Source organism: Balaenoptera musculus, chromosome 4 (assembly GCF_009873245.2).
Source record: "Balaenoptera musculus isolate JJ_BM4_2016_0621 chromosome 4, mBalMus1.pri.v3, whole genome shotgun sequence".
Lineage (NCBI taxonomy): Eukaryota > Metazoa > Chordata > Mammalia > Artiodactyla > Balaenopteridae > Balaenoptera > Balaenoptera musculus.
Window position 1 is genome coordinate 48252023 of NC_045788.1, and position 13363 is coordinate 48265385.

The window sequence follows — 13363 nt, forward strand, 5'->3', positions numbered from 1 at the left end:
GAGTTTGATTACAGGTAAATCTTGACATAAAGAAAACTATGCTCTGTTTATTGCTATAACTGGGACCCAACCATTACAATTTATTATTCTGAACTACTGATGGCCGTATCTATACTACACAACCTCACTCAGTTAACCATATTATCCTCTTGGGTCTGGAATGCTTTTCCCCATTTGTCTCCTCCTCCACTTCCCTGTCCTTTCCCCTAGAAAACCTTCCCCAAGGCCCCGTTATAGTTACATGTCCTGCAGAGGAAACAGACTGAGCAAACACTGTACATAAATGGCCAGTTTCCACTGCCCAGAGGGTTTACGAAGACATGCCTGTTAGGTATTAGAAATTCCTGCCCCAGTTACCTCCCTAAAATTAACCCTACTACAAAGTCCTCTGTAGGGATTTTCAGGCAAAGGTCTCTCTAAGAAGAAAGTTTTCACACAGTTTCCTTGGGGCTTGAGGAGGTAAGGGGAGTGAGGCTCTTTCATCCTATTAGGCAGTAATGCTCAATGCCCATTGCCCAGAGGCAGCATGAGTTCCTGCCATTCACTAAGGGTGAGGATCTTCAAACCACAAAATATAACCAGGCGTTCTGGTTGAAAATATATCTTTGAAATGTTTTAACAGTGTGTCCAGCCAGGGATTTCTTCCACTCGATATGGCTATGAGGATAGCATCATTCCCATATATGTGCAATAGTTTATTCTTTCCAAGATTGTTTACACACATGCAAGCACAGCCTAAGACTATACTCAATCTATATACTGCCTCCTTACCATACTTGTGCCATGGTGCTACCAAAACCCTGCAAATGCAAATAATGGGACTTTACAACATTTAATTGAACAAGCCAGTGATATGGGGCACTCGGACAGATTTCAGTCCAAGACTGGTATTTGAATAAATGTCTGACTATAATATTACACTGGATATGGGAAGATAAGCTATGTCAAAAATTAAAATAAAGTGGGCTACCCACAAAAAATAATTTCTATTTAGAACTAGGTAAAACATGAATATTAACTTCAAAAGTGCAGAAATTTGTTCAGCGCTGAAGTGGGATAAACTAACAAAGTGCCAGGTCTCTTGTCTGCTTCTCCACCATTCTCAAGCTCCTTCACTAATATTTCTTTCCTTCTATTCCACATTCTCTATTCTGAGGGGACGGCCCTTAAACTGGGACTTTAAAAAATGTCTGTTTAGAGGATGCGCCAGCAAATTAAAAGTACCATCATGGAAAAATTACCAGCCACTTAAAAAGTGCCAGGTTGTGGGACAGCACTCTTACACGGATTATACATCACAGCTGCACAGCTGTGTCAGACACATGCCTACACAAGGCTTGATGAAAATGCACATCATGTAAGAAACAACTTTTATAAACCAGCTCTCTGTGTACTTTCTTAGGAACACGTGGCTTAAAGCAAATAAAATTTCAAACTTGTAGGGATTTTCTTCCTCAACGGGAAAAGCGTGCATCAGTATAAAGAAGTCAGAAAATGCAAACTTAGGTAGCAAAAGTAGGAAGAACTTCCTATGTACTCTTTCTGCTTGTCATTCCCTCTCCTCAATCAAAATCCTAAAACAACTAGTAATAGGAAGGAAAACAAAAATGACAGCACTCTCCTCACCTATTTCATACTAAAACTGTGCTTTAAGCTCACTCGGAGAGAGGTGGACACCCAGTGTTATCGTCTATATCCATTATACATAACTGAAATTTTGAAATTCAGATAGTTAAATCACCCAGAAAGAAACAGCTGCATCAATGGGAAAACTACTAGTTAAAAGCCAATGAGCCATTTCTAAATAAAATAACTTGAAAAAAGCAAGTATATTTTCTGGGTATGTTTTGAGTAGGGACAGCAGAAGATCTGGACTATTCTTAAGATTATTATAAGATTTAGGATTATAAGGTGCTCTCCAATGGAAACCCCTCTTGTAAGCTTTCTGGGATACTTAACACAGTGCTACGCACAGGGGCTTTCAGTAAGTACATAACGACTGATATCAGAAGAGGGACCACAGTTCCAAGTTAATACCTTAAAGGCTATATATAGATAATATAGTTATGGGAGGTAATCATTATTGCCAGGGGAGTCTATCCCCAAAGAATCAATTCTGTATGAATTGTTTGTGGATCATCTGTGACAAAGTTTTAATTCCAGGGGAGATTTTCCATTGTGCCCTTCAGCTCTCATACAGTGGACCATCTCCTACTAATGCTTAACCTATACTTGTGTTCTGAAATTACAAGATGAGGGGAAAAGTCAAAGCATATGACAACTCTGTCATAATGATTTACTGCTAATAAGTGAAAATTAACTGTAGAGTACCTACCTTTCCTTGAAACTGTAATCCAATAATTAAAAATGTGATATACAGAAATATGTGACATAGACTACAAGCTATTGTAGGTCTGGAACATGAGCCTTACACTATATTACATATTCTAATCCTACACGTAACTATCAGTAAATGTCTTTTTTTTAAAACATTACTACACAAAGAATCCCACAAAGCATACATTCAAACAAGAGGCATCTAAAGGTTAAAAAAATTACCCGCTGTATTTTTGTATAAAAATAATCAACATTCTCTAATGTACACAAAGCCAAAAGATAAATATCTGTGATGTCTTTAATGACATCTTTAGTCTTCTACTAGCGTAACACAATCTTTTTTAAAAGATCAGTGACAATGACTGAAACCCATGGACTCTTCCTCACTTACTGAACTTCTGCCAAATATCTGTGTATGTTCCTTCAATTATTAAAACATTTCCACTGTATGGTAAAGATAAGATAAAAAAAAGATTAAAACCTTTTTGATGTCCAGGACTATAAAGTTCACAGGCCTGCCACAATTTTTAGTGCCATAATTCTAACAGAACACTAACTGTTCAATGAAAGGTTTTGCTTTAAAATTTTTTCCCCTAAAACATGTACATACAAAATTAGATCCAATTATCCAAGAGAGATCAGTTGGATAACTGCTTTGCAGGAAGCATACAAGGATTTAGTCAAGGAAAAAGGAATGTGCATTCTAGCTAGATCCAGCTTGTTCAACACTAGAAAAATCCAAAGACCAACCACATAGCCACTACAAAGTATTGCCCTGCCAGCAAAGGCTGTGCACTGGTTCATAAGGCATAATCATATTATGCCTTCATCAGTGCAGAGAGATATGAAAGATAATTGTTATTATTACTCAATACTGAGAGTCAAAATTCTAAGTATGCTAGTCCTCATTTTACAGGCCGATTTTCCCCCTTTTTCTAGAATGCATAAAACTGGGAAAAATACTCTAGCAGAACATTAATGCTATCTGAAATACTTCCATTGTACAATGTATTCCTTGTTACATCCCTTTTTAAATTTTTTTTCTCAAAATATCCCTCTGGGTGAAAAAGAGCAACATTTATCACTCCTACGTTACGGTTTCTCACCCTTGGCACTACTGACATTTTGGACCAGATAGCTCTTCGTTGTAGACGGCTGTCCTGTGCGTTGTAGGATATTTAGCGACATCCCTGTCCACATGTCAGCTACCAATAGCAACCCACCCCCCCCAACCCCTAAGCTATGACAACCAAAATGTCCCTTGACATTTTCAAATGTCCCCTGGGGAACAAAACTGACCTCTGTTGAGAACCACTGCTCTAAAAGAACAAAAACTAAGAGGAAAACTAACTTCCTCAGTCACACCAAATTCTTGGTCAAGTTTGGAATAGAAACCAAATCTTCTAACGTCTAGATCAGTATTATTCATGCTAGAATGCAATCCTTTTTATAAACAAAGCAATTGCCTGAAAGATATGTTTTTTAAAACATACAGTGATATCTCACTGCATACAATTCTGGTCACTGGACTCCAAAATTATTCCTAAATCACTCCTAAATTATATCTCTCACAACAACCCATAGAAAAATTATAGGGTAGAAAAATGTATAAGAAAACCGAATCAAAAGAGGAGAAATGTAAATCATTAAATTACTTTCAAAAGGATTTTTTATATTAATGATAAACATCACCTTTAAAAAAATTATCTAGTAAAACACTTTGAAAAATATCATGGCCCTCTATAACAAGTCTTTCAATGTTGTGTGTAACCTGTAAAATTAATTCACCAATGTTAGCTAATTATGAAAATGTATCAATATAATGAATTATTATATCTGTAGAAGAAATGTCAGCCTTAATGCAGAGATCCCAATGTGCTTGGCTATCCATCACAATAAGTGATAATATTGTAGGCCAACTTGAGCCTTTACCTTACAAGTTTGTTTAAGAATAAAACTGCTGTTATCTCAAAGCCTCATGATCCCGTTAAGATTCCTTCAGAGAGTTGATGCGTGCACAGATCTTTAGGGCCGGGCCTAGCTTGATATTCATTGCACTCATAAGATGGTCTTCTTTTAGCAAGAGAAGAGCCTGTCCATCAATCTCCTGTGCTCTGAACTCATCTGCGATATCCTGGCAGCCTAGAATTTGATCAGAGGAAGGATGTTAGAATTAATACACAACAATCAGAGGTTACTCCTAACAGTCACAATTATGCTCTCACTGGGTCTGAGTATCTGAAATACAGGCTGAGAAACAAATGAAATTTATTGATGGTAGTCTTGGGTTCACTCTTGAAGAAGAGAGTATTTCCTGACATTCTAAAATGTAAGAATTCGAAATCCAGGTAAAGCAATTTACTTGGAATTCTTGTTCTAAAAATAATATTGCAGAAATAATTATAAGTCAGGTAAAATGTACAGACTGTTCAGTACAGATATAACCTTCATGAAAAGGACAATGCTGTCACCTGAAAGCATGCCACACATACAGCAAGTTTGGATTAACTAGTCATTATACCTCAAGAACTTTACTTTGTATAACATATCCTTCACATACAGGTACAAAAGAATAAGATATAATGTTCTGCCATTTAAATAATAATTTAGAAATATTTTCCCAAGTACCACTTTCATTATCATTTGTACCTTCATTCTGATTTACAACCTTCAATGTGCCAGGCACATCCAAAACATTTTTATTATTCACTCAGGACAGAAACAATCCATCAAAATTATAGTATCAATCTATTGCTGAAATGTATTACAATGATCAACTTGTACTTTCAACTTCAAATCTTAGTATCACTGGACTACTCTCCACTTCTGGTAAGAAAACATAAATTCTCATTGAAATTTTGAGCTTGCTGGCTAATCTCTTGACAATAACCAATATTTTACCTCTCTGTGTAAACCAAGTGCTTTAGAGCAAGTAACAACGTGAGCACTCTACTTGAACCTCAAACGTTTCTATTATCTACCAAATTTTGCACAGCCAGGCTAATAAACTTCCCCACTAAGGGTAAAGAAACCAGCAGGGAAGGTAATGAATTAAGGAACCATGAGAGGAGACAATGCAAAAATGTGGAAGCTTCCTTATAAAAGACAAAATTATAAAAGTGAATTTAAGAATAAAAACTAACAGCTTGAAGTCTTTCTTTTCTACAAATTAGCATTCTAAGGGAGAACACAAAGAAAAAGATAATGGAAATGGTTACATTATACCTTTGGATACAATTTTGCTGGAATGATTATTCTTTCTACGGCAAATGTATCATCCTCTTGTTTATATAAGAGGATGCCACCCTCTTATATAATGTCATCCCTATAACCCCAGCACCAAGCACAAAACATTGTAGGTGCTAAATACATATATTTTTGGATAAGTGAAGGACTGACTGAATGAATAATGAACAAAAACAGAATCTGCTAAAAAGGAGCTGTCTGTAAGAGTAACACAAACTTTTTTTTCTGTATTCAGCTGTGTGGCCAGCTTTTCTCTTGGTTATTTCTTTTCCATCTTCTCTGTTGGTTGTATCCTTCCTGTTTCCTATATAGCAATCAGCTTTACAATTTCTCTATTTTAATAATTTCTCAGATTTTTAAAAACTGACACTTCAAAAGTACCCTATGCAAAATTTTTATGCTTTTGGCCACTTACCATATAAAAGAAACTATATAGTTAAAATGGGATTACTCACCATAGAAAAGCCCCTTTTCTTTTCCCAGAGGTAGCTCTCAAAACTGGGCAGACAAAACTGACTAATCTTGCATCTAGTTGTGACTTCATCCTTCTTTTTATGAAAGAACTAAATGTTCTTCTCTCTTCAGTCTTACTTACAAGAACACAGGAAAGAAAAGAAGAGAGAGAAAGATAGCGTAGGACTTACTTAGATTCAGAAAACAGAAGCAATGAGAAGTAATGAGGACCGTAAGAGCTACATTTGGGAATAGAAACAAGGAGTTCTCCATGAAGAAATTCATAGCATGTGCTTGTTCCTTGGTATTATCAGAGCGCTCTTCAAATGTCTTCTTGTAGACAGACGGTAAATGTATTAGCAAAATAATAAAGAACAAAAAGTTGGGAAACAGCATGATCAAACAGGAATGAATTATCTTCAGAATTTTAGATCACAACTTTCTTAAGCCAACCACAAAAAGGGTATTTATACCATACATTAGTATAGAAATGAAAAAATAAAGTGACTTAAAGAAGAAAAATGGAAAAAAAAAAGGCAGAAGCAAATATGCTTTCCTGAAACATATTAGAGAAAGATGAATTTTTTTAAAAAACCTAGATGCTCAAGGTATACTGAGCTATAGTTCTATGAATTTCTGACATATTTAGAATCTGCTTCTGTAGAACAGCTGGCACCCCAGGAACATTACAGAACGTATCCCAACTGCAGCAACCAGTCGGCTGAGCTGGCTTTACCTCCCCACAAGCAGCCACCAGAACGGGCATGGACCTCTGCACACGGACATGGGTCCCAAATGAACCTTACAAATGTCCAGTCACTTTTCCAGCTAAACCTAAAACAAAAACACCCCACCCCAAAACTAACATCAGTAAGGATGATGAAAAGATATTACCTGCACTCAATACTACAGAATAAAAAGTCTCAATATCAGTATTATGAAAACCAGTAAACAGTCATATGTTTTTAGACAATACCTACTTTATATGCCTACAGGGAAACCAAATGTACTGCAGATTCACAGATCAACAAATAAAGGCTAAAGTGATCTTTGCAAAAGGCAGTTCACTATATCAAGGAAAAGTTAAAGAAGATAACTGCAGTAAACTGAGAATAAAAAGAACCATTCCTATAGAGAACTTTTTAATGTACAAAAATTTAGAAGAAAATAATTTTTCACTCTGGTAACAGCTCTGAGACTGGTCTGCATACCAGCTCTAACATGGTCCCACCAAGATGGTTCACAAGATGACATTACACAATGAGAAGAGAAAACTTTAGGAATAAATATAGGTGCCCTGATGAAAGAGGGAAACCTAGCCTCAACTGGAAAGAAACAAAATACAAGAGATTACAAAATTTACAAGTTTGTTCACTCCATGAGAAAAGCTCAGGGAAAAAAAAAAAAATCCAGCCCTGAATGAGCTGAAAGCGGCTCAAAAGGAAGTTTACAAAGGCCAGAGGAACATAGAGAAATAAAGATTTTCTGCCTGAGATTTACCTTAAGCTACAGGCATTATTCAGAGAAAAACTTTGAGAAAGAAGATGTTAACTGATCACACAGATAAGCCTGTTATTTAGCCTGTCAAAGCAGTTTAGAAATACTCCCATTTAATCAGGTAAAAGAAAAGCAGAGTTGTATTCAGCAAACTCTTAAACAGTACCAAGCAATTCTAAATTATAAAGCAGTCTGCTTTATATATAATGTTCTCTAAACAATTAGCAACAAAATTAAGTGTCCTGATGAACTCAATAAGACAAGCATCTCAAGTTATAAGAAATAATTTTTTTCAATTCAGATGAAGCAAGAGTAAGACAAAGGAGTTAGCCTTTGTTCTAATAAAGCAGCCAAGAGTAGTCTCGTGGCAAATGGATGCTGGGGAAAATTAGAGAACTAGCCCTAAAAAAAAAAAGCATATGAAGTCATAGAAGAATCAGCAGTATCTATTATTTGTTAATTATTTGGCCAACTATTTTCCTCCTCCCCAAAGGAAAAGAAATATTTTCCACCAAATGAGAAATCAGGCTAACAGCTCATGTACCCCATTTGGAAGACTGAGACTATGTCTGAAGATGACAGAATCAAAGTCCAGCCTCAGGGATTAGTGTCAATTCCAATGCTAATTCTCAAGATATCTAGACTGGTATAAAACTTAAAATTTTTTGCACTAGGTATTAAAACCACACCCAGTGAAGACTCACCATTCTCTAATATGTCAGCTTTTTAAAGCAGATTCTAAACCCACACGGTCAGCACTTAAATCACACCTAAGTTTTCCTAGGTGCATACTTAAAAATCTTCCCATGAAAAATGTATCCCTTCTTTAAACAATTTCATCTTTCTTTAAAAGTGACCATACCTTGTTTAAAAAAAAAGAAAAACTTATTTAACATTTCTAAAACAAGCTATTGAAAAAATAATTTAATAAAATTTCAGAGTTCTGTACATATATCTTCCTCAACTTACATCCTGATAAACCCATCATAAGTTGAAAACATCAAGTCGAAAATGCATTTAATACACCTAACCTTCTGAACGTCGTAGTTTAGCCTAGCCTACCTTAAACGTCCTCAGAACACTTACATTAGCCTACTGTAAGTTGGGTAAAATTTTCTAACACAAAGCCTATTTTATAATAAAGTGTTAAATGTCTCATGTAATTTATTGAATACTGTGCTGAAAGTGAAAACCAGAGTTGCATGGGTGCAGAATGGTTCTATCAGCTGTTTACCCTCGTGACAGCGTGGCTGACTGGGAGCTGCCCTACCCAACCTGAGGAGAGAGTGCTGTGCTTCATATCACCAGCAAAAGATCAAAATTCAAAACTGAAGCACAGTTTCTATTGCATGTGTATTGTTTTTGTACCACCATAAAATCGAAAGTTCACTAAGTTGACCCATCACAAGTCAGGATTTTTTTAAAAAGCAGAATACTTCTGAATATACTTTCTTCACTCATACAACACTTTATTTATTTATTTTAATTTTTATTATTATTATTTTTTTTTGTATTTTGGCCGCACCACGCGACATGTGGGATGGTTCCCCAACCAGGGACTGAACCTGGGCCTCTGCAGTGAAAGCGATGAATCCTAATGTCTAGGTCACCAGGGAACTCCCAACACTTTAGCTGTAAGTTTGCTTCTGAGACAGTGGTCACCTTCATAGAAAGATTAATTAGCAAAAATAGCTGGATTAATTTTAATAAGTCTGTAGACAAGTTCAAAGGGGATGTATTTTTCTGGAAAGCTTGTGTCAAGAGAAATGATAGATTCACCGAAAAACCAAAATGGAACAAATATTTTTAAAACCTTATTTTCTATATTTATAAGGTCAAAGTGAATGATAAAGGTTTGCTGATTAAAAAAATATATATTGTCTTAACATATATAGCAGTGTGGGTCTCATGATGAGCAAAGGTGCAGCTGTCTTCAGTAGCCAGCCCCTTAGAGAAAGTGGAAATAAAAGATTATTGTTGTAGTAAAGAAAAAAGATAAAGAACATAATGACTTAAGCTGATGGAAAGAGTACCAAATGAGAGAGCAGAAAACATAAATAAGAAAGTAACCCTCAATACTGGAATGGAATATCATAACTGAATTTCAGTTGTCTACTTAGTTTCATAAGTATTCTTGATGTCTATTTACTGCAAAGAATCAAAGAATGCAGCCTCCTTTAAAAGAAACAGCTTGTTTTTGTTTAAAGAAGCCAAAATTTTATATTCTAAAAGGTGCTGATTAGCTTTCAAAAAAGTAAAAAAAAAAAAATTATAGTCTCTCTTACTTCATTTAAAAAAGGTTAAATTAGGAAATAAGGAGGAAATAGAATAGAAAACTGGAAGCGCAGAAGGGAAGAAGTGTCTGACTCAATCTCTCTACTGACCTCTCGAGAGAAATCAGACTGAAGAGAAGAGAGCACCTTTAATCTCTTCACCGGCTGAGGTGTCACAGCAGAAGCAGGACTAGTCAGTTTTTATCGACTTGGGGGGTATGAGAAAATACCCAGTTGTGCTGAGGGAATAAGCAAGAGGAGACAGATCACATTTCAATACCAAATGCCATTTAATGAGTACATATACATAGAACTTGTCTAACCCTTTTGTGCAATAGGTGTGGATGGATCTAACGTCATTCCTCTGTGTGTGCACAAGACAAATATTAAGGCTAAAGTGGTCAATCACATACCAGGCAAAGAATGGATGAAGGCCCAGACGTCATCAACTGTCCATACAGATGGCTCCGTTTGTGCAACTGGTAGCAAGTCACTGTTCTCAGGCATTTTCCTCATTCTCACATCCCGAAGCTCACGCTCTCTTTCCCGCTCACTCTGCCTGCGCAGGCGTGTTGTCATAGCAGACGGCACAGAATCTTCATGAGAAGCCAAGTCTTCTTCTGCAGATGGATAAGTAATTGGAAGCTGGAAAATGTAGTACAGGTAAAATACAGCATTGCACCTTCCTTGTATTTCTGAAAAGGGTATTGTACATTGAATCAAAGTTTCTACAGACCTGCCTAAGGATATGTTCTCTTGCTGCCCCATCAGGGCCACTTGGACGACGGCCACGATGCCCAAGACTTTGATTATCAGGCTTACGATTCCAACGACTAAGTGCAAATTTTTTAGAACAGCTAACATTGTACCTAAGAAATTCAAGTAAGAAAAAAATTAAATGATGTATGGGACACTCCATTTAGTAATTAATTATGACCTTAAAGTGCAGTTGTGAATCAGTAAGTGCCACTTATTTCATTATGGTCTGTAATACCTCAGAAAGTAAACCATAGTGTTCAACAGATTTAATTATGCTAACAGTAAAAAAAAAAAAAAAGTGGCCTCGTTTTACATCATAATATAGCTCTCAATATAATACTGGACACCTATAACAAGGCATTGATATTTTCTCCTAATAACAGCATGATAGAAACTCTGCAAAATACAGAGGATAACTCATTTTTCCAGCTGCAAAATAATTCAAGGTTCCAGGAGAAAAGAAATTATGAATTAATTATTTAAACGTTCAAACTGTTATTTTTCCAGGTAATCATTTCTGAAGAGAGATTAATAAAAAGAGGTTAATATAGCAGAGAGGGGGAAATCTCAAATGGCTAGTAAAATATTTTTCAAATATAACTAAAATCAAGGAATGAAAAGGTAAAGTTGAGATTTCAAAGTTCCACAAGGAATTCATGGCTCTCAGGAATTCAGGAAATTCAAATATATATAATTAAAATTGGCTGAAAGATTATTTTTATTTTATCAAAATAATAATAATATTTTTAAATATACATTTTTAACATATATATATTTAAAATATGGAACACTTTATGTATTTCCCTATCATCTTTGTGCAGGGGCCATGCTTATCTTCTCTGTAGCATTCCAATTTTAGAATATGTGCTGTCGAAGTGAACACTCTAAAATTTTTTAATGTAGACCTTTATAAAGCATGATGACAGCTTAAAAGAGTCCTATGCCATTTACTGAGTTCCAACACCCTAGAACAGGGGCTGGCAAACTTCCTCTATAAAGGGCCAGATATTAAATATGTTAGGCTTTGTAAGCCACACAAGTTTCTGGCACAACTACTCAACTCTGCAACTGTAACATGAAAGCAGCCATAGACAATAATGAATGAGCATGGGGGCTTCCCTGGTGGCGCAGTGGTTGAGAATCCGCCTGCCAGTGCGGGAGACACAGGTTCGAGCCCTGGTCTGGGAAGATCCCACATGCCACGGAGCAACTAGGCCCGTGCGCCACAACTACTGAGCCTGTGCTCTAGAGCCTGCTAGCCACAATTACTGAGCCTGCGTGCCACAACTACTGAAGCCTGCACGCCTATAGCCTGTGCTCTGCAACAAAGAGAAGCCACCACAATGAGAAGCCCACGCACCACGATGAGAAGCCCGCGCACCGCAATGAAAAGCAGCCCCCGCTCTCGCAACTAGAGGAAGCCCGTGAGCAGCAACAAAGACCCAACGCAGCCAAAAATAAATAAATAAATTTATTTTTTTAAAAAAAATGAATGAGCATGGATGTGTTCCAATAAAACTTTATTTAATAACATTTAAATTTGAATTTTATGTAATTTTCAGGTGTCACAAAACGTTATTCTTTTGATTCTTTTTCAACCACCTAAAAATTTAAATACTATTCTTAGTTCAGGGACCATACAAAAATAGGCTCCAAAAAGGACTCAGCCTGGGCATAGTTTGCCAACCCCTTCCCTAGAAAGAAGAGTGAAAAGAGATGATCTAAGACAAATGTCTGAAAAGCTACACAAAGGCTAAGAAAAATATACACAGTTCCTCTTTTTTTACACATAAAACTGCCATTGTAATTTCTTATTTTCAAAACTCTTTTGCTTTAAGATGATTTTTCAGGGAAATGACAAGAATTTCCTCACCTATGTTTTATGAAAATATCAGGAGGTAGAAGTAAGGAGTACTATGAGAGTGAACAGGCTATTTTTCCACTAAAAATATAAAAAAGAAAAGTGTCCTGATGGTCACTTCATTTTACCCTAAGACAATTCAACAAGCTCCTCCTGTGTTCATTATGCTCATCTGTGGGCTCAGCTCTAAAGGTTTCTGATTTCCATTCACATCAACTGACAAAACTTCTTTCCTAGCTGACTACAGAACAGAGAAGAGAGACTAACTTTACACTTGCTATTTAGTCCCTAAATATTTACATATCTAAGACAGATCCCTAGGCAGACATGTAAACAGCAGTTCTCAGGTGAGACCTAATTTATCCTCTCCTCCTTGCTCTTCTCTCGTCTGCATTTTCCTACATTAGGACCCCTAAACCTCTAAAGAGCTTTGCCTAAAGGTATAATAACAGGACAACTGAGCAATCACCTCTGGGAGAAGAGTGATCGTAGTGTGTTAAATGTCCTGAAATATTTCTAAATAGTCAAGAAGTTTAAAATATTCTGAAAGGCAATCCTTCTCCCTCAGTTTTTAATCCCTTAGAATCAGAGAGCCAATATTCTTTCTTGTGGTACATGCAAACTGGAAAAACTCCTAAGTTAAAACAGGAGTTACATAATTTGATTAGGACTATTAATAACATGAAAGAATATCTGAATAACAGATTGACAATTGAAAAACCAATAACCCATTTTTAGAGGAAAATACTTCTACTAGTTATTTAACTTAAGTTTTACTAAGTATATTTTAGGGGCACCATACTAAATAATGTATTCAAGCAAGAAATTCCCTGGATGTATCTTTAAGATCTTAAATTCTTTGAGAGAATAATAACTTTTGGAATAGAAAATAAATTTCAAAATAATCAACCTGTGCATACACTTCACCTTTAGTGGG

At 36.1% G+C, this 13363-nt stretch overlaps 1 protein-coding gene and 1 non-coding gene across 8 annotated transcripts in view; both read right to left on the reverse strand.

Annotated features, from left to right (window-relative positions):
* Window positions 1-3598: 3598 nt before the first annotated feature.
* Window positions 3599-13363, reverse strand: part of PHC3 (polyhomeotic homolog 3) — a 77066-nt gene continuing 67301 nt past the window's right edge. For 5 of the 7 annotated variants that reach the window (XM_036851246.1, XM_036851249.1, XM_036851248.1 and 2 more), the window contains 3 exons: window positions 10543-10675; window positions 10220-10451; window positions 3599-4479 (listed from right to left, as the gene is read on the reverse strand). In XM_036851246.1, the coding sequence (XP_036707141.1) occupies window positions 4325-4479; window positions 10220-10451; window positions 10543-10675 (520 nt within the window). In that variant the 3' untranslated portion in view covers window positions 3599-4324. Of the gene's footprint in view, window positions 4480-9917; window positions 10046-10219; window positions 10452-10542; window positions 10676-13363 lie in introns of those variants that run through there. The other 2 variants (XR_005019742.1, XM_036851250.1) reach the window with 2 other exon arrangements.
* On the reverse strand, window positions 11342-11448 carry LOC118895106. The gene has a single exon (XR_005019876.1). It is a non-coding gene; the product is annotated as a U6 spliceosomal RNA (small nuclear RNA).